This window comes from Coregonus lavaretus, assembly GCF_964263955.1.
Source record: "Coregonus lavaretus genome assembly, chromosome: 32".
Classification (NCBI taxonomy): domain Eukaryota; kingdom Metazoa; phylum Chordata; class Actinopteri; order Salmoniformes; family Salmonidae; genus Coregonus; species Coregonus lavaretus.
Window position 1 is genome coordinate 35,682,734 of NC_140019.1, and position 22,869 is coordinate 35,705,602.

The following is a 22,869-nucleotide window of genomic DNA, read 5'->3' on the forward strand; positions in this document are numbered from 1 at the left end:
ACATGAAACAGAACAGGTTGTACTTGTAAAGAACAGAAATACTAAAAAGCAGCTGGCAGTACTAAATCACCCTTTTTGTATTTGTCCCTGTGAGTTCTACCTCTTTTCAGAAATGTAGTTTCAGTTGGAATAGGTTTTGTCTGCCCCTTGTTTTAAACACGCCCAATCAACAGCTAATACAGGTAGTAAACCAAAGAGCCATCATTGAAGACAATGAGAAGGCTGACAACACAATGTCCATACCGGTCCCCTAACCCTCCCAGGATGAAAGAGGGTTTTGTAGAGATGGTGGTGGGGGGTGTTCATGGTTGTGCCTGTGGACACAGGAGTCCAGCAGACCGACTAGACTACAGGAAATGATTGGTGAATGGGAAAGGAAGCGTAGACTGAGACTGGGTCCAGGCTGGAGAGGGCTGGGCCTGCCCTATACTAAAGCAGCTGGAGTGGTGGGTGGGTGTGAGTGAACAGAACAGCAGTTATTGTTTCCTGTTCTGGTTGTGAGACGCCATTACAGCCTGTGTGTTAACTGCCTCCTCTGGCCTGCTATAGCCTGCTGGTTAATGGCAGGCTGCAGCATCAGTAGTAAAACTCGCACTTGGTGACGACCCCATATATACAGCTGCAAAATTATCAGTTTCTCTGGTTTTACTATTTATAGGTATGTGTTTGGGTGAAAATAATATATATAATTTTTGTTTTATTCTATAAACTACTGACAACATTTCTCCCAAATTCCAAATAAAAATATTGTTATTTAGAGCATTTATTTGCAGAAAATGACAACTGGTCAAAATAACAAAAAAGATGCAGTGTTGTCAGACCTCGAATAATGCAAAGAAAATAAGTTCATGTTCATTTTTAAACAACACAATAGTAATGTTTTAACTTAGGAAGATTTCAGAAATCAATATTTGGTGGAATAACCCTGATTTTCAATCACAGCTTTCATGCGTCTTGGCATGCTCTCCACCAGTCTTTCACATTGATGTTGGGTGACTTTATGCCACTCCTGGCGCAGAAATTCAAGCAGCTCGGCTTTGTTTGATGGCTTGTGACCATCCATCTTCCTCTTGATCACATTCCAGAAGTTTTCAATGGGGTTCAGGTCTGGAGATTGGGCTGGCCATGACAGGGTCTTGATCTGGTGGTCCTCCATCCACACCTTGATTGACCTGGCTGTGTGGCATGGCGCATTGTCCTGATGGAAAAACCAATTCTTAGAGTTGGGGAACAATGTCAGAGCAAAAGGAAGCAAGTTTTCTTCCAGGACAACCTTGTACGTGGCTTGATTCATGCGTCCTTCACAAAGACAAATCTGCCCGATTCCAGCCTTGCTGAAGCACCCCCAGATCATCACCGATCCTCCACCAAATTTCACAGTGGGTGCGAGACACTGTGGCTTGTAGGCCTCTCCAGGTCTCCGTCTAACCATTAGACGACCAGGTGTTGGGCAAAGCTGAAAATTGGACTCATCAGAGAAGATGACCTTACTCCAGTCCTCTACGGTCCAATCCTTATGGTCTTTTGCAAACCTCAGCCTGGCTCTTCTTTGCTTCTCATTGATGAAGGGCTTTTTTCTAGCTTTGCACGACTTCAGCCCTGCCCCTTCAGCCTGTTTCGAACTCGCTGTGCCATTCTTTTTGTAGGTCACTTGATGTCATCCTACGGTTGTTGAGTGACATTCGAATGAGTTGGCGGTCATCCCGGTCAGTAGAGAGTCGTTTTCGCCCTCTGCCGGTCTGTAGCTTTGTTGTCCCCAATGTCTGCTGTTTGACCTTGTTCTTATGAACCGCCGTCTTTGAAATTTTAAGGACGGAAGCAACCTGACGCTCACTGTATCCCTCTGCCAGTAAAGCCAGAATTGAGCCCTTCTTTTCCTCACTCAACTTTCCTTTTCAACTCTTTTGGCATGGTCAATAGTTATTTTTTTGATTAATATTACTTTTGAGGTACTATTAGCACAGTTTTTGCCATCCAGCTGGTCCTATTGCAAGAGGATAGTGATGACCACAGCAGTGGTTTTTATACTTTTCCTCATCAAATAAGATTTGGTTCATGTGATCACCTAATCAGTACCTAATTCAGTAGAATGAGGTGTGCCTGTGTTGGAATTCAACAGACACTGGAATGGAATGGCTGTCATACATGTAGAGATGCTGATTTAAGAAAAATGTGCAGTGGTCTCTTAATTTTTTTCCACAGCTGTGTGTGTGTGTGTGTGTGTGTGTGTGTGTGTGTGTGTGTGTGTATATATATGTATGTATGTGTGTGTGTGTGTGTGTGTGTGTGTGTGTGTGTGTGTGTATGTATGTATGTATATATATATATATATATATGAGAGATGTTGGTGTTCACAGTTTGATGGTGTAAGGACTAAATACTCCCTAAGGTGGATTACACCAAAACCTCCAACACTCCTCTCCTGTCTCTTTGTTGCCATGACGTTAGTGCTGTGGTCAAAGCCAGTGTTGTTTTTTGACAGATGCTGTGATATTTTGATATCCAGAAGGGTGTGTACATTTTGTCCATAGACTGTTAATCCAAGCTATTGGGTTTTAGGACTTCTTCAGTAATACTCTAGTCGTGACTGTGGCACGTTCCTTCCAAACGCTGGGGAGGGTGACTGTGTGTCAGTGTTTGAGCGCCTTCCTGTGTCAATGTGTGTGTTTTAGTAGATGTGTATGTAACCTTGTCCATTCATTGTTTTTGAACAATGTTACATTGTGTGTCTGTACTCAGTACGGTATGCATGGGTATTGTACACATTTCCTGAACATACATTTAGCCATACTTCTGTAGAGGGTAGGCCTAGTTGTTGATGTTATCTCCCTCATATCAGTTCTCTCTGCCATCAGGGTGCCATGTGAGCCCATGTCAGCCCCCACTCCCAGTTTTCCTGCTGAAACGGGTTTATAGGAGAACCGAGAAGTGTATTAGGTGTTTTTAGGGAAATGTGCCAGAGCAATCTGACTCCTCACCCTTCCACACTCCTCCTCCCCCCTTCTCACTGTGAGAGAGGGAGGGAGGGAGGGAGGTAGTGGGGGTGAGAAAGGGAAGTGAAGGACTGTTTTTGGATTAGAGGCAAAATCATTTGGTGCTCATTGGCCACTCAGACACGTTAGACGGTGGCCTAAGGGCTGTTGCTATGGAGAGTTGAGGAGAATGTCTGGAGTGGTAGTGAACGGGTGCTGGTAAGTAGGTTGCTGGTAACGGGTGGTGGTAGTGAACGGGTGCTGGTAAGTAGGTTGCTGGTAACGGGTGGTGGTAGTGAACGGGTGCTGGTAAGTAGGTTGCTGGTAACGGGTGGTGGTAGTGAACGGGTGCTGGTAAGTAGGTTGCTGGTAACGGGTGGTGGTAGTGAACGGGTGCTGGTAAGTAGGTTGCTGGTAACGGGTGGTGGTAGTGAACGGGTGCTGGTAAGTAGGTTGCTGGTAACGGGTGGTGGTAGTGAACGGGTGCTGGTAAGTAGGTTGCTGGTAACAGGTGGTGGTAGTGAACGGGTGCTGGTAAGTAGGTTGCTGGTAACGGGTGGTGGTAGTGAACGGGTGCTGGTAAGTAGGTTGCTGCTGGTAGTGGTGATAAGGATATTGCTATAGAGTTACTGGCTTCTAGACGGGATGAGAGGACGGGGGATCAGATTTGAAAGACTTTGTTTTCAAATAAATCAGTCTTTGTTATTCTACAACAACGCCAGATCAAGTCCCCCCGCGGCCTAAAAAGACTGAAAAAGCCTCAGAGTCGTCTAGAGAGATCTTTTATATTGCTCTGTTAGCCTACCGAGTTGACATTTATAATACTGTAATAACTACGTATTAACAGTGGTCTAACGTTGTTAAATATACAGTTTGATGACAGTTTTTTGACTCATCACATACGCTGCTTCTACTGTTTTAATATCTATCACTTTATTCCTAGTTATATGTACATATCTACCTCAATTACCTCGTACCCCTGCACATTGACTCGGTACTGGTACCCCGTGTATATAGCCAAGTTATCGTTACTCATTGTGTATTAAATACATTTTATTATTACTTTTATTATTACGTGTTTTACTTTTCTATTATTTCATTATTTTCTTTCTCTGCGTTGTTGGGAATGTAGGTAAGCGTTTCACTGTTAGTCTACACCGAAGCATGTTACAAATACAATTCGGTGTGATTTGATTTGTAAGTCATGAGGGCAACGATCATTCTTAACTATGGGACATGATGAAATGTTGCAGGTTGGTAAGTTATCCCAGAGGGCTGTGTGCAGCCTACAGGGGTAAAGCTATGATATGGAGTCTTTACAGCTGGCTACCCCTCCCTGCAAGATCAACATGAAGCTGGAGACTCTCATCTCCCTCACTAACTTTAAGCATCAGTTGTCAGAGCACCTTACCGATCACTGCACCTGTACACAGCCCTTCTGAAATTAGCCCACTCAACTACCTCATCCCCATATTGTTATTTATTTTGCTCATTTGCACCCCAGTATCTCTATTTGCACATCATCTCTTGCACATCTATCATTCCAGTGTTAATACTAATTGTAATTATTTTGCACTATGGCCTATTTATTGCCTTACCTCCATAACTTGCTACATTTGCACACACTGTATATATATTTTCTATTGTATTTTTGACTTTATGTTTTGTTTATCCCATATGTAACTCTGTGTTGTTTTTTTCTGCACTGCTTTGCTTTATCTTGGCCAGGTCGCAGTTGTAAATGAGAACTTGTTCTCAACTGGCTTACCTGGTTAAATAAAGGTGAAATAAATAAATAAAATAAACATGGCCTCCTCCTCAGAGAAGGAATTAGTCTGTAAAGTAAAAACATGAAGGTCCATGTCCCATGTCCTTCTGACAGCCCTCCCTCCCTGGATGGATGGATGGATGATGGCTCTACTGTGTGTCTTTTACATTTCCATTGACTTTTTTGTGTGTTTTCACATGGACTGTTCCCCAACATGTATTATAAACAAAATCGCAGATTCAGATCAACCCATACAATTCTTTATTTGTATCTTATTACAGTGAGAATTCAATATTCTGGGGCACATTATAGGCCTGCTATGATTAAATAGCCAAGGCAATAGGAAACATTTTCCATGTATGAAACCCATGATTAGATAACCTAATATTTGTTTTGTAAATCATTGTATTGTCTGATGGGTCGTGTCTTCGGTGTATTACGGTAAAATGTCAAATCAATAGACTAGAAACACCCACAAGCCTCAATTTTGCGACACAGGATGCGCAATCCACTGATCTTCAGTGTTTCCCCTTCTAGAACGTGGATATTTAGGTCGGTCCAGATTGTTTTAAGATCAGTGTTTTTGATTTTGAAAAATAACTGCCCATCTGGTCGAGTTGAGCGAGTTGTTGTGAGTGAGAGAGCAGCACAGACCTCTTGAGAGACCCGACCACACCACAGCCCAGCCCAGCGAGGCGCGTTGTTCAGAAGAGTTTGTAACTCTAGACAAGGACTGGTAGGGTTGACGAGTGGACGCGGGGCAAGCATGGGTTGCAGACACAGCAAGGTGTGTGGCGGAATTTGCAAGAAAAATGTATTTATTCATATTTGTTGTGAAATCATCTAGGAAGTTAATTAGCGAACCGAGTGGTGTTTTGTTATTGTAGCTGCCATTGTCGCACCGATTCCTGGCACAACACAGGCGTGTTGATCACTTTTTAAATCGATCAAACAAAACTGTTTGTTAGTTTATAGCCTCATTTCCCATGTGCATTAATCTCGTGGATTTTACAACCGAGATTACACGTTCATTAACATCAGTGCTTTGCAACGGGTGATGTAGGCTATCAGTGAATTTGTGCAACGTTTTCTAAATTTTGATTGGAAACAGATGTGCTGCAAATAACTTCAGAAATGTAGTCTATCCTCAGATACTGACTTTTTCCCACGAGTTTGAAACCTACTTGTCAAATGTAGCGGTGCAGGGAACTAATCTGATGTAAATCTTCCGCATTAATTATAAGAAGTTGCAGGTTGGCCAGACATTGACAGTCACTGCTGATACAATGACACAGAAGGTTGAGATCATTGATACAATGGATCATCATCACCAGTAGATTATACACTGTATTCATTGATTGACACCCTATAGCCTACGTAGTCAGTGAATTACATCTGTCAAAGTTTCTACTTTCTGATCATATGAGTTGTTGGGTTTTTCTACATGGTTCACAAAATCAGTTCATGTTTTCTGTGACAACTACCGATAACTACAAACTGCTGCACTGTTTGTGATAGAACGGAAGTGACTTGAGGATATGAAAATTGTAATATTACATATGCAATTAAATGTATTTTTTTAGGCTACAGTTAATTAGATGTACTAGTACTGCCTCTTTGACATTTACAACCAGTGGCACAGGCTTATATTACATCCAGAAATTATACCCCAGATATGGATTATCCAGACATTTTACCCCAGATTGTACCACTTCTAGGAGGCATAGAGGAGAGCGACTACATGGATAAATCGTTAAGTTGAAGGGGATATCATTTCACTTATCTGTCAAACAGACACATTGAGACCACTTACACAGTTAAAAGCAGGGTGAATTCTTTGATTGATTAGCCAATATTCTCTTAGTGGATTCCTTCACGTATCAATGGGACCAGGTGGTGCTTGATATTAACACTCCCAACTCTCCTTGAGATGGAAAATTAATTTATTCTACACAAAATAAGTAAACACTTAGAGGTACTGCAAACCAAGCCGCTGGCAAGCTGCATAGCAGATCACAAAACCATCTGTTTGCCTGGTTGGCGCAGGCAACTGGAGAAGTGTGAAGGTCTGCTAGAGAGGGCTCGACAAGAGAAGCCTGGAGACACACTATGGACCATGATGAAAATACCACATGAAGAACCTCGGTGTTAATGAAATCTCAAGGAACATTTGTTTCTCCGCTTGAAAGACTTCATCACAGTCTAAAATAAATGTCCCTTAACTAAGTCTGAATGTTCTTTGCTGTGTTGAAGATGTGGTTTTATTTTTCTGAATTTCCTTTTGGTTGGCCTGGCTGTTTTTCTAGTTCTATCAACCTAGGGTACATTTCTGTGTCTTCTATGCTTGCACCTTTGACAGGCCACTTCTTTATTCTACAAGAAAATGTGACATTTTGGGCCCGTAAGTAAGCATTTCACTGTTGGTCTACACCTGTTGTCTACGAAGCATGTGACATATACAAGTTCCCCGCATAAAACTACAGTGTTAATATTAGGAAAGGCTTTAGGGTTGTCCCCGACATAAGAAATGATATATGTTGTTCGACCAAGAGTCGTCTGTTCTTTCGACCAATGGATCGGTCGATAGACACATCCTATGGGTTTTAATCAAATCAGCTATATGCACTGAGCTTGTCTGCTGCTTTAAGCACACTGTTTGATTAAATAATTAAGACACACGACTAGAGGGAGTCCGATCAGCAATTTATTTGATTGTGCCGGGCCGGGCTCAGACAGCGAGTGACTGTGTGACTAGCACCTGTTGTCTCCCTCTCCTCCCTGCTGCAGAGACCACTCCAGAAAAACGCATGTCAAATGTTAGAAATTGATTTGCATTTTAATGAGGGAAATAAGTATTTGACCCCCTCTCAATCAGAAAGATTTCTGGCTCCCAGGTGTCTTTTATACAGGTAACTAGCTGAGATTAGGAGCACACTCTTAAAGGGAGTGCTCCTAATCTCAGTTTGTTACCTGTATAAAAGACACCTGTCCACAGAAGCAATCAATCAATCAATCAGATTCCAAACTCTCCACCATGGCCAAGACCAAAGAGCTCTCCAAGGATGTCAGGGACAAGATTGTAGACTTACACAAGGCTGGAATGGGCTATAAGACCATCGCCAAGCAGCTTGGTGAGAAGGTGACAACAGTTGGTGCGATTATTCGCAAATGGAAGAAATACAAAATAACTGTCAATCTCCCTCGGCCTGGGGCTCCATGCAAGATCTCACCTCGTGGAGTTGCAATGATCATGAGAACGGTGAGGAATCAGCCCAGAACTACACGGGAGGATATTGTCAATGATCTCAAGGCAGCTGGGACCATAGTCACCAAGAAAACAATTGGTAACACGCTACGCCGTGAAGGACTGAAATCCTGTCAAAACTAAGTCATGTTTTGCAGAGGGGTCAAATACTTATTTCCCTCATTAAAATGCAAATCAATTCATAACATTTTTTACATGCGTTTTTCTGGATTTTTGTTGTTGTTATTCTGTCTCTCACTGTTCAAATAAACCAACCCTTAAAATTATAGACTGATCATTTCTTTGTCAGTGGGCAAACATACAAAATCAGCAGGGGATCAAATACTTTTTCCCCTCACTGTATACTAAGCCTACTAATGATAATGACATCACTTATTATTATAATGATGATCATAATAATAATCGTAATAACAAGGAGATCAAGGAAAAAGGAGGGTTGTTGTTATTATTATAAATACATAAAAATTGGACAATTTGGAACAGTGTAAACAACACTAAATAAATAATACCAGAGTCTTACGGAAAAAAATGTGTGAAGCCTTTATTACAGCATAACAAAGGTTAACAGCCGAATTTGTGAAAGTTTATCCGACATGTGGTTGCGTGAAACTTTGTGCTCACGGAATCAGTAGGCTATTAAACAAACAGGCAACAGAAGCAGGATCTGTCTTATTTCTGTAGATATATTGATGATTTATAAAGCCAGGCCCATTAACAGTTAGGCTATTGATTATAGACCTAATTAAGTTGGGGTTTCCTCTCTCCTCACTTAGATAATAAGGCGAGGGCTGTTTTCTCATCTCCTCATTCTGCTGCTACCTCCGCCGCATTGTTCTCAACACCAATATTCGGGTTAACTTTGCTATTATGCACATAGCAACATGGTCTAGGAAAGGGCGCCAATTCAACAGCGCGCTGATGTGTTTCAGAAACGTGGACAGCGACTACTATCCAACACGGGAGAAAATGCATTTATTATAAAATAATATTATTTTGTATTAGTGTTGCACCATTGTTCTTATGTAATATAACCATATACAATTTCAGTAGCACATGTCTTAGACTGATGGACTGTGCCATCCCCCTCCACAATGGATCAGTCCACTCAGACAGGAGCCAAACAGACAGGTGTCTTGTACACCATTTTTTTTTTTGGGGGGGGGGGCTACTGCTCGACTAAAGATCTCGGTCGACCAACAGCCTATCGACCAAACAATGGACCAGTCGACCTAAATGGGGTCAACCCTAAAAGGTTTTTGTATAGCCTACCTTCTAACCCCTCTCTCCCCCATAGGTAAGTTTGAGGAGAGGGAGGACCGGGTACCTAAGCTGGAGCAGCTGAACTCCCTGGGCTTCATGTGTTCTCTGAACCTTGTTCTCAACAAGAGAGACCTCATTAAGATGGAGCTGCTGCTGTTGGAGACGTTCAGCTGGAACCTGTGTATGCCCACCCCAGCCCACTTCATAGACCACTACCTCCAGGCCTCGGTGCAGGAGGGAGACCTGTACAACGGCTGGCCTCTCTCCTCCCTCTCCAAGACCAAAGGCTTTATGGACAAGTACACACACTACTTCCTGGAGGTGTCACTGCAAGGTGAGGGGTGATGAGGTGGATGGAGGGGTGATGAGGTGGATGGAAGGGTGATGGAGAGGTGATGGAGGGTGGATGGAGAGGTGATGGAGGGTGGATGGGGTGAAGGAATGAGAGCGAAGGGGGAAAGGTTAGAGGGATGGAGGGAAGGAAGAAAGGAAATAGAGGGACTGTTATGTAATATGTATAGCCTCTTGTGCTTGTCACAATTGGATTGAGTGAATCATGACATTTCTAACACTGTCTGTGTTCCTCTAGACCATTTCTAACAGTCTGTCTGTGTTCCTCTAGACCATTTCTAACAGCCTGTCTGTGTTCCTCTAGACCATTTCTAACAGTCTGTCTGTGTTCCTCTAGACCATTTCTAACAGCCTGTCTGTGTTCCTCTAGACCATTTCTAACAGCCTGTCTGTGTTCCTCTAGACCATTTCTAACAGCCTGTCTGTGTTCCTCTAGACCATTTCTAACAGTCTGTCTGTGTTCCTCTAGACCATTTCTAACAGTCTGTCTGTGTTCCTCTAGACCATTTCTAACAGTCTGTCTGTGTTCCTCTAGACCATTTCTAACAGTCTGTCTGTGTTCCTCTAGACCATTTCTAACAGTCTGTCTGTGTTCCTCTAGACCATTTCTAACAGCCTGTCTGTGTTCCTCTAGACCATTTCTAACAGTCTGTCTGTGTTCCTCTAGACCATTTCTAACAGTCTGTCTGTGTTCCTCTAGACCATTTCTAACAGTCTGTCTGTGTTCCTCTAGACCATTTCTAACAGCCTGTCTGTGTTCCTCTAGACCATTTCTAACAGTCTGTCTGTGTTCCTCTAGACCATTTCTAACAGCCTGTCTGTGTTCCTCTAGACCATTTCTAACAGCCTGTCTGTGTTCCTCTAGACCATTTCTAACAGTCTGTCTGTGTTCCTCTAGACCATTTCTAACAGCCTGTCTGTGTTCCTCTAGACCATTTCTAACAGTCTGTCTGTGTTCCTCTAGACCATTTCTAACAGTCTGTCTGTGTTCCTCTAGACCATTTCTAACAGTCTGTCTGTGTTCCTCTAGACCATTTCTAACAGTCTGTCTGTGTTCCTCTAGACCATTTCTAACAGTCTGTCTGTGTTCCTCTAGACCATTTCTAACAGTCTGTCTGTGTTCCTCTAGACCATTTCTAACAGTCTGTCTGTGTTCCTCTAGACCATTTCTAACAGTCTGCCTGTGTTCCTCTAGACCATTTCTAACAGTCTGTCTGTGTTCCTCTAGACCATTTCTAACAGTCTGTCTGTGTTCCTCTAGACCATTTCTAACAGTCTGTCTGTGTTCGTCTAGACCATTTCTAACAGCCTGTCTGTGTTCCTCTAGACCATTTCTAACAGTCTGTCTGTGTTCCTCTAGACCATTTCTAACAGTCTGTCTGTGTTCCTCTAGACCATTTCTAACAGTCTGTCTGTGTTCCTCTAGACCATTTCTAACAGTCTGTCTGTGTTCCTCTAGACCATTTCTAACAGTCTGTCTGTGTTCCTCTAGACCATTTCTAACAGCCTGTCTGTGTTCCTCTAGACCATTTCTAACAGTCTGTCTGTGTTCCTCTAGACCATTTCTAACAGTCTGTCTGTGTTCCTCTAGACCATTTCTAACAGCCTGTCTGTGTTCCTCTAGACCATTTCTAACAGTCTGTCTGTGTTCCTCTAGACCATTTCTAACAGTCTGTCTGTGTTCCTCTAGACCATTTCTAACAGCCTGTCTGTGTTCCTCTAGACCATTTCTAACAGCCTGTCTGTGTTCCTCTAGACCATTTCTAACAGCCTGTCTGTGTTCCTCTAGACCATTTCTAACAGTCTGTCTGTGTTCCTCTAGACCATTTCTAACAGCCTGTCTGTGTTCCTCTAGACCATTTCTAACAGTCTGTCTGTGTTCCTCTAGACCATTTCTAACAGCCTGTCTGTGTTCCTCTAGACCATTTCTAACAGTCTGTCTGTGTTCCTCTAGACCATGCATTCCTGAGTTTCCGTCCGTCTCAGGTGGCGGCGGCATGCGTAGCGGCGTCTCGTATCTGTCTCCAGATTTCTCCAAGCTGGACCACGTCTCTACACCTACTGACTGGATACACCTGGGAGCACCTCACCCAGTGCATCAAACTCATGCTGCTGTAAGTCTCTCACTCACTCACACACACACACACACACACACACACACACACACACACCTGGGAGCACCTCACACACTGCATCAAACTCATGCTGCTGTAAGTCTCTCACTCACTCACACACACACACACACACACACACACACACACACACACACCTGGGAGCACCTCACCCAGTGCATCAAACTCATGCTGCTGTAAGTCTCTCACTCACTCACACACACACACACACACACACACACACACACACACACACACCTGGGAGCACCTCACACACTGCATCAAACTCATGCTGCTGTAAGTCTCTCACTCACTCACAGACCTGGGACCACCTCACACACTGCATCAAACTCATGCTGCTGTAAGTCTCTCTCTGTCACTCACACACACACACACACACACACCTGGGAGCACCTCACCCACACACACACACACACACACACACACACACCTGGGAGCACCTCACCCAGTGCATCAAACTCATGCTGCTGTAAGTCTCTCTCTGTCACTCACTCACTCACTCTCACACACACACACACACACACACACACACACACACACACACACACACACCTGGGAGCACCTCACCCAGTGCATCAAACTCATGCTGCTGTAAGTCTCTCTGTCACTCACAGACCTGGGAGCACCTCACCCACACACACACACACACACACACACACACACACACCTGGGAGCACCTCACCCACTGCATCAAACTCATGCTGCTGTAAGTCTCTCTCTGTCACTCACACACACACACACACACACACACACACACACACACACACACACACACACTCACACACACACACACACACACCTGGGAGCACCTCACCCAGTGCATCAAACTCATGCTGCTGTAAGTCTCTCACTCACTCACACACACACACACACACACACACACCTGGGAGCACCTCACACACTGCATCAAACTCATGCTGCTGTAAGTCTCTCACTCACTCACAGACCTGGGACCACCTCACACACTGCATCAAACTCATGCTGCTGTAAGTCTCTCTCTGTCACTCACACACACACACACACACACACACCTGGGAGCACCTCACCCACACACACACACACACACACACACACACACACACACACCTGGGAGCACCTCACCCAGTGCATCAAACTCATGCTGCTGTAAGTCTCTCTCTGTCACTCACTCACTCACTCACACACACACACACACACACACCTGGGAGCACCTCACCCAGTGCATCAAACTCATGCTGCTGTAAGTCTCTCTGTCACTCACAGACCTGGGAGCACCTCACCCACACACACACACACACACACACACACACACACACCTGGGAGCACCTCACCCAGTGCATCAAACTCATGCTGCTGTAAGTCTCTCTCTGTCACTCACTCACTCACACACACACACACACACACACACACACACACACACACACACACACCTGGGAGCACCTCACCCAGTGCATCAAACTCATGCTGCTGTAAGTCTCTCTCTGTCACTCACTCACTCACACACACACACACACACACACACACACACACACACACCTGGGAGCACCTCACCCAGTGCATCAAACTCATGCTGCTGTAAGTCTCTCTGTCACTCACAGACCTGGGAGCACCTCACACACACACACACACACACACACACACACCTGGGACCACCTCACACACTGCATCAAACTCATGCTGCTGTAAGTCTCTCTCTGTCACTCACTCACTCACACACACACACACACACACACACACACACACCTGGGAGCACCTCACCCAGTGCATCAAACTCATGCTGCTGTAAGTCTCTCTCTGTCACTCACTCACTCACACACACACACACACACACACACACACCTGGGAGCACCTCACCCAGTGCATCAAACTCATGCTGCTGTAAGTCTCTCACTCACTCACAGACCTGGGAGCACCTCACACACTGCATCAAACTCATGCTGCTGTAAGTCTCTCACTCACTCACAGACCTGGGAGCACCTCACACAGTGCATCAAACTCATGCTGCTGTAAGTCTCTCACTCACTCACAGACCTGGGAGCACCTCACACACTGCATCAAACTCATGCTGCTGTAAGTCTCTCACTCACTCACAGACCTGGGAGCACCTCACACACTGCATCAAACTCATGCTGCTGTAAGTCTCTCACTCACTCACAGACCTGGGACCACCTCACACACTGCATCAAACTCATGCTGCTGTAAGTCTCTCTCTGTCACTCACACACTCACACACACACACACACACACACACACACCTGGGAGCACCTCACCCAGTGCATCAAACTCATGCTGCTGTAAGTCTCTCTCTGTCACTCACACACACACACACACACACACACACACACCTGGGAGCACCTCACCCAGTGCATCAAACTCATGCTGCTGTAAGTCTCTCTCTGTCACTCACTCACTCACACACACACACACACACACACACACACACACACACACACACACACACACACACACACACCTGGGAGCACCTCACACAGTGCATCAAACTCATGCTGCTGTAAGTCTCTCTCTGTCACTCACTCACTCACACACACACACACACACACACACACACACACACACACACACACACACACACACACCTGGGAGCACCTCACACAGTGCATCAAACTCATGCTGCTGTAAGTCTCTCTCTGTCACTCACTCACTCACACACACACACACACACCTGGGAGCACCTCACCCAGTGCATCAAACTCATGCTGCATTGTCTCTCTCACACAGAGCAGACACACACACCTGAGTGCAATTGCATGCTTGTATGCACAGACATACTCATATGCATTTTACCGAGCCAAACTCCATGCTAATTCTCTCATTGCTCACGTAGGTTAACTGTAAAAACATGACAATCCACTGTCTGCTTTCTCAGATAATAACAAATGTCTTGTTCTACCTCCCGTCTCTCCCCCTCTTCTCCACAGTGCCCATGACAGTGATGTGAAGGAGGCCAACAAACCCAAATCCACCCCTCCGTTGTCTCGTTCCTCCTCTCTCCAGTCCCACCCTCCTCCCTCTCACCTCTCCCCGGTCCCAGCCATCCAGAGACCAGCTACCTCCTCCACCTCCACCTCCCAGCAGCTCCTCTTCCAGCCCGGCCCAGTGGGCTTCCCACACCTCTCCCCCTCCCTGTCCCAGCTCCACGCGCTAGCGGACTCCCAGGCTTTGGAGCCTGCTGGGGTCAACATGTCTCAGGACTTCCTCCAGAGCCACAGGATGGGGCTGCTCACTGGGGCCACCACCATGACCTCCACAGCAAGGGCCTTCCCCTCCTATCCTAGCCTGACTTCGGGGCTCCAGCCTGGGGCTCGGGTGGCACCGCTGGCCTTGCAGGGCCCCATCTCCATACAGGTAGCCTTGGCAGCGGAGCCGCGACACTGCCTCAGCATGGCCTACAGCGGGGGGTACCTGGGGGGCGTGGGCTTCACGGCAGCGGGCTGCTTCGACAGGTGACGCCAGGAGACGGAGGAGAGGATGAACAGCAAACCACCCCGAGCCAGGGACAGGGAGCGCTGCACTCCTCTTCCATCACTTCTTCCTCCTCCTCTCCGCTCCCTGGCAGACCTCCTCTCTCTCTCCGTCAGCACCCCGTCCCCCTCCTCGGCCGCCCCCCGCCCCGCGCCCCCCACCCTCAGACAGAGACGGAGAGAAAGACTGCTCAAACGCAAGCAAAGGTCAAAGGGCACCGATGACCCCGTGGAGGTCATCACACTGACATGACACCTGATGTCACTGACTTGATGTTGAACACTGTGTTCCGATCACGTCACAGGAACATGATGCCAAGGCAGTAGCATTAACACTGTAGAATAGTCACCGTATGTCCCTGGTTGAGATACTGTTGTTATCACTGTGAACCAGAGGCTATGCAGCATGATTCCTCCTCATGCATCCTGTGTGTTGGCTGTCTGTGAATTCAGCTGGTTGAAGATTAAGTGCTGCTGGATCGCTCTCACTGTAATCCAAAAAATATTAACTCAACTGAAGAGGAGAAATGGATCAGTAAAGTGACACCTTGAGCTGCTGACTTGGGAACAGTGGTATGAAGTGTTATAAGTAGACATACCAGTGAGTTGAGGCTATGTCACTTGCTATGTCAGTATATAAAGGCTTTATGACTTTTATGCCAGTGAATAAAGGGATTATGTCACTTAAGTGCTACAGGGGTCCTCTGAGAATTCCTACCCATAATCCTCTCTGGATGGGGAGGGGAGGCCACAGAGTTCATTGTTCTGTCACAGCAGGGGAAATCCACAGTTAACATACCTATCATGTTTCTCTCCTTCCATCTTCCCTCCTTGAGAGAGAGATTCTAATTCTATGCTTGGAACTTTGAAGTGTACATAATAAAATGTAGCTGCCTTCTGCGTGAGTTGAAGACTAGTCTTGTTTCCATGAACCACAGTGTATATCAGGGACTTGATGTAACAGATTACTTGAATACGATGCCATTGAAACGTGCCGTAGCTTTTTATTTATATTGACATTTGTTAGTTGTTGCTTTATTTTCTATTCCTTGGTGGTTTATTTTCTATTCCTTGGTTAAGTTAGTTTTTTTTTATACCAGCGTGAAACACATTGTTTATTTTTTAATTAACATATTTTTTTGCCTTGTATAGCTACTGAATATTCAGGCTCAGGTTGTTAGGCTGAGGTTACCCAATCAGCTGTCGTCTTACTCTGTGCTGTTGAGTGTGCTTTAAGTAGATGCTAGCATGGCACCCAGGAGGGTTTCTCACGTCTCTACGTCTCTCAGAGGAAGAGGACCTGCCTTTTAAATAATATACCAAGATATATAAACACAGTACGTTTGCATCCTGGTGGAATCCGTGACCTTGCGGACGATGAAACACACAGCCCATCTGCAGCTTGTCATCACTAATTGCTTCCCACATTTCCAGCGCTGCGTTTCCCAAACTTCCACTTCCTGTTGGAACGCTGGAACGTAAACACGTCCAGATTCCCCGTCTGGGTCACAGGCCGTCTCGCTGGTTACTGTGGCGATGGCTGAAAATCTAAATCAGGGGCTCACTCAGAAGAATGTTAAGATAGAAATGTGCTGTTTTAGATCAGCTATGGGTATCTTGTGTAGAGCAGGGAATAATGGAAGCTCTATAAATCACATTTCTATCTGCAACAGTGTTAACTTCTGGTCCTTTTCTCTGTCGGTATCCTTTTTGAATGTGTATATTTGACTATGGTTGTACCTCGTCCCCAGCAGTTTTCAGACTTGGAACTATGCTGTTCCTACTAAGGCTGTGTTCTGGTTCTCAGAACATGTATGTTCAGATTCTCAATGTTCTAGGCTTAGATATCAGAGTATTTCATTGAACACTGTATGAAGCCTTCTTAAGCAAGATATCTGGCAAGCATCTGAAATGTGTCTAAACCTTTTATAGCATAAACATAACTTACTGTAGTCTAGATAGTATTTTACTACAAATGGAATGAAGGGCTTTGTAGACTACTGTATGTTGTTACTAGCAACCAAATGCATCTTCCTGACTGATCTCTTCTGAACTATGTTAATCCCACTCACTGTACGGTCATCACTACTTTTTATAGACACAAGGATTCTGCCTTTTAACTTTGTACAGTTTGTTGTTTTACATTCCTATTATTTTAAGTGGATTTTATTTACTCCTGTTCTTCCTGTGTTAATAAAGATGGATGCAGTCGGTGTGGAGTACTGGGTCATATTCATTAGGCACCAAACGGAAGAAGACTGACAAACAGGGAGGGACTACATGAGCTTGTCCAATAAGAAAGCTTGTTTTCTGTTGCAAAACATTTTTGCTACGGTGTGACATTTTGAATACGACCGTTTTAGATAAAGAACTCGCTCTTCCCTCACTAAAAAGCTACTTCTCACTGAGGTCTCGAGGTGCAATATGTTTTTTGTTGGTAGAACCATAGCATTAGAATGTTGTGTTCTGTTTCTATGGCTAGAACTCTTCTCTCACAGCCATCACTGTCTAGCTCTCACCACTGGTGCATCTTTTATAACTTATTCCTTGACATTATTGTGTGATTTGACTCAACCTTGATCCTTGCTGCCAGAAAGCAGAGAGCTCTGAACACTATGACGATGTTGCAAATTGCAGCCTTGACTGGCGTACAGTACGTATTGCTATAGCGATACTGTGCATTCTTTCTATGTACACAGAACTGTGCTGATAGCAAACATCCACACTACTTGTCCAATGAAATGACACCAGAAATGTCCCACTATTTTTGTAAGGGTGTTTTTGTAGTCTTTGTTAATGTGACACGGAAAGATAAAGGGGTTTCTTTTATCAGATGAGCCATTGAAATAAACAAAAATGAACTGAGTATCTTCACTGAGTCCGCGTGTTCTTTTGTTTGACGATATTTAGGCTATTGATTATCGTTTACAAGTTATTGTATGGTATGAAATATGGGCACGGCCTTCCTGAAACAATTATGTGTCCCAAATGGCAACCTAGTGCCTATATGGCTCTGGTCAAAAGAAGTGCACTATATAGGGTGTCATTTGGGCAACACTCAATATCTTACACCAATCCAGTCATGTCAGGTCATCGACATGTTTCATTGAAGAGGGGAAACATTCAACAATGATACATTTTCACATTATTCAAACAGGACATTTGCCTAGCTCAGTGTTTCCCTAAGGTTGGTCCTGGTCCTGGTCCTGGTCCTGGTCCTGGTCCTGGGCCCCCCTCCCCCCCCACAGAGACCATTTGGGCCACACAGACCATCTGTAGAGACTAGTGAAGACACCAGCCACACAGACCATCTGTAGAGACTAGTGAAGACACCAGCCACACAGACCATCTGTAGAGACTAGTGAAGACACCGGCCACACAGACCATCTGTAGAGACTAGTGAAGACACCGGCCACACAGACCATCTGTAGAGACTAGTGAAGACACCAGCCACACAGACCATCTGTAGAGACTAGTGAAGACACCAGCCGCACAGACCATCTGTAGAGACTAGTGAAGACACCAGCCACACAGACCATCTGTAGAGACTAGTGAAGACACCAGCCACACAGACCATCTGTAGAGACTAGTGAAGACACCGGCCACACAGACCATCTGTAGAGACTAGTGAAGACACCGGCCACACAGACCATCTGTAGAGACTAGTGAAGACACCAGCCACACAGACCATCTGTAGAGACTAGTGAAGACACCAGCCACACAGACCATCTGTAGAGACTAGTGAAGACACCGGCCACACAGACCATCTGTAGAGACTAGTGAAGACACCGGCCACACAGACCATCTGTAGAGACTAGTGAAGACACCAGCCACACAGACCATCTGTAGAGACTAGTGAAGACACCAGCCGCACAGACCATCTGTAGAGACTAGTGAAGACACCAGCCACACAGACCATCTGTAGAGACTAGTGAAGACACCAGCCACACAGACCATCTGTAGAGACTAGTGAAGACACCGGCCACACAGACCATCTGTAGAGACTAGTGAAGACACCGGCCACACAGACCATCTGTAGAGACTAGTGAAGACACCAGCCACACTGCCCTGTTGTAGAGACTAGTGAAGACACCGGCCACACAGACCATCTGTAGAGACTAGTGAAGACACCAGCCACACAGACCATCTGTAGAGACTAGTGAAGACACCAGCCACACAGACCATCTGTAGAGACTAGTGAAGACACCAGCCACACAGACCATCTGTAGAGACTAGTGAAGACACCAGCCACACAGACCATCTGTAGAGACTAGTGAAGACACCAGCCGCACAGACCATCTGTAGAGACTAGTGAAGACACCAGCCACACTGCCCTGCTGTAGAGACTAGTGAAGACACCAGCCACACAGACCATCTGTAGAGACTAGTGAAGACACCAGCCACACAGACCATCTGTAGAGACTAGTGAAGACACCAGCCTCACAGACCATCTGTAGAGACTAGTGAAGACACCAGCCACACAGACCATCTGTAGAGACTAGTGAAGACACCGGCCACACAGACCATCTGTAGAGACTAGTGAAGACACCAGCCACACAGACCATCTGTAGAGACTAGTGAAGACACCGGCCACACAGACCATCTGTAGAGACTAGTGAAGACACCAGCCACACAGACCATCTGTAGAGACTAGTGAAGACACCAGCCACACTGCCCTGCTGTAGAGACTAGTGAAGACACCAGCCGCACAGACCATCTGTAGAGACTAGTGAAGACACCAGCCACACAGACCATCTGTAGAGACTAGTGAAGACACCAGCCACACTGCCTTGTTGTAGAGACTAGTGAAGACACCGGCCACACAGACCATCTGTAGAGACTAGTGAAGACACCAGCCACACAGACCATCTGTAGAGACTAGTGAAGACACCAGCCTCACAGACCATCTGTAGAGACTAGTGAAGACACCGGCCACACAGACCATCTGTAGAGACTAGTGAAGACACCAGCCACACAGACCATCTGTAGAGACTAGTGAAGACACCAGTCACACAGACCATCTGTAGAGACTAGTGAAGACACCAGCCACACAGACCATCTGTAGAGACTAGTGAAGACACCGGCCACACAGACCATCTGTAGAGACTAGTGAAGACACCGGCCACACAGACCATCTGTAGAGACTAGTGAAGACACCAGCCACACTGCCCTGTTGTAGAGACTAGTGAAGACACCGGCCACACAGACCATCTGTAGAGACTAGTGAAGACACCAGCCACACAGACCATCTGTAGAGACTAGTGAAGACACCAGCCACACAGACCATCTGTAGAGACTAGTGAAGACACCAGCCACACAGACCATCTGTAGAGACTAGTGAAGACACCAGCCACACAGACCATCTGTAGAGACTAGTGAAGACACCAGCCGCACAGACCATCTGTAGAGACTAGTGAAGACACCAGCCACACTGCCCTGCTGTAGAGACTAGTGAAGACACCAGCCACACAGACCATCTGTAGAGACTAGTGAAGACACCGGCCACACAGACCATCTGTAGAGACTAGTGAAGACACCAGCCACACAGACCATCTGTAGAGACTAGTGAAGACACCAGCCACACAGACCATCTGTAGAGACTAGTGAAGACACCAGTCACACAGACCATCTGTAGAGACTAGTGAAGACACCAGCCACACAGACCATCTGTAGAGACTAGTGAAGACACCGGCCACACAGACCATCTGTAGAGACTAGTGAAGACACCGGCCACACAGACCATCTGTAGAGACTAGTGAAGACACCAGCCACACTGCCCTGTTGTAGAGACTAGTGAAGACACCGGCCACACAGACCATCTGTAGAGACTAGTGAAGACACCAGCCACACAGACCATCTGTAGAGACTAGTGAAGACACCAGCCACACAGACCATCTGTAGAGACTAGTGAAGACACCAGCCACACAGACCATCTGTAGAGACTAGTGAAGACACCAGCCACACAGACCATCTGTAGAGACTAGTGAAGACACCAGCCGCACAGACCATCTGTAGAGACTAGTGAAGACACCAGCCACACTGCCCTGCTGTAGAGACTAGTGAAGACACCAGCCACACAGACCATCTGTAGAGACTAGTGAAGACACCAGCCACACAGACCATCTGTAGAGACTAGTGAAGACACCAGCCTCACAGACCATCTGTAGAGACTAGTGAAGACACCAGCCACACAGACCATCTGTAGAGACTAGTGAAGACACCGGCCACACAGACCATCTGTAGAGACTAGTGAAGACACCAGCCACACAGACCATCTGTAGAGACTAGTGAAGACACCGGCCACACAGACCATCTGTAGAGACTAGTGAAGACACCAGCCACACAGACCATCTGTAGAGACTAGTGAAGACACCAGCCACACTGCCCTGCTGTAGAGACTAGTGAAGACACCAGCCGCACAGACCATCTGTAGAGACTAGTGAAGACACCAGCCACACAGACCATCTGTAGAGACTAGTGAAGACACCAGCCACACTGCCCTGTTGTAGAGACTAGTGAAGACACCGGCCACACAGACCATCTGTAGAGACTAGTGAAGACACCAGCCACACAGACCATCTGTAGAGACTAGTGAAGACACCAGCCTCACAGACCATCTGTAGAGACTAGTGAAGACACCGGCCACACAGACCATCTGTAGAGACTAGTGAAGACACCAGCCACACAGACCATCTGTAGAGACTAGTGAAGACACCAGCCACACAGACCATCTGTAGAGACTAGTGAAGACACCAGCCACACAGACCATCTGTAGAGACTAGTGAAGACACCAGCCACACTGCCCTGTTGTAGAGACTAGTGAAGACACCAGCCACACAGACCATCTGTAGAGACTAGTGAAGACACCAGCCACACAGACCATCTGTAGAGACTAGTGAAGACACCAGCCACACTGCCCTGCTGTAGAGACTAGTGAAGACACCAGCCGCACAGACCATCTGTAGAGACTAGTGAAGACACCGGCCACACAGACCATCTGTAGAGACTAGTGAAGACACCAGCCACACAGACCATCTGTAGAGACTAGTGAAGACACCAGCCGCACAGACCATCTGTAGAGACTAGTGAAGACACCAGCCACACAGACCATCTGTAGAGACTAGTGAAGACACCAGCCACACAGACCATCTGTAGAGACTAGTGAAGACACCAGCCACACAGACCATCTGTAGAGACTAGTGAAGACACAAGCCACACAGACCATCTGTAGAGACTAGTGAAGACACCAGCCACACAGACCATCTGTAGAGACTAGTGAAGACACAAGCCGCACAGACCATCTGTAGAGACTAGTGAAGACACCGGCCACACAGACCATCTGTAGAGACTAGTGAAGACACCGGCCACACAGACCATCTGTAGAGACTAGTGAAGACACCAGCCACACAGACCATCTGTAGAGACTAGTGAAGTGGGGATCAGAGAAGCAGGGTGGGATGTGAAAAATTGTGAACATAAAAAAAAGAACTATCAAAATTACCTCCATGCTCTTTCAGTTATCCCAGCCTTCGATAGTGCTGTTGGAGGATATGGTAGTCAGGTCAAATAGTCCCTCTGTAGGGAGTGCAGTGGGGGTTATGGTGGGGTGGGGTGGGGTGGGCTTGGTGTAAGAGTAAGCAATGGACCATTCTCTCCAGGC

General features: G+C 46.1%; 1 protein-coding gene across 1 annotated transcript in view; it reads left to right on the forward strand.

The window, feature by feature from the left end:
• LOC311107934 (cyclin-J-like) overlaps positions 1-15,327 on the forward strand; it is a 35,890-nt gene extending 20,563 nt beyond the window's left edge. Inside the window, exons 4-6 of the mRNA XM_084150553.1 lie at positions 9,300-9,599; positions 11,571-11,730; positions 14,667-15,327. Of these exons, the coding sequence (XP_084006679.1) occupies positions 9,300-9,599; positions 11,571-11,730; positions 14,667-15,195 (989 nt within the window). The 3' untranslated portion in view covers positions 15,196-15,327. The remainder of the gene's footprint in view (positions 1-9,299; positions 9,600-11,570; positions 11,731-14,666) is intronic.
• Positions 15,328-22,869: the final 7,542 nt, after the last annotated feature.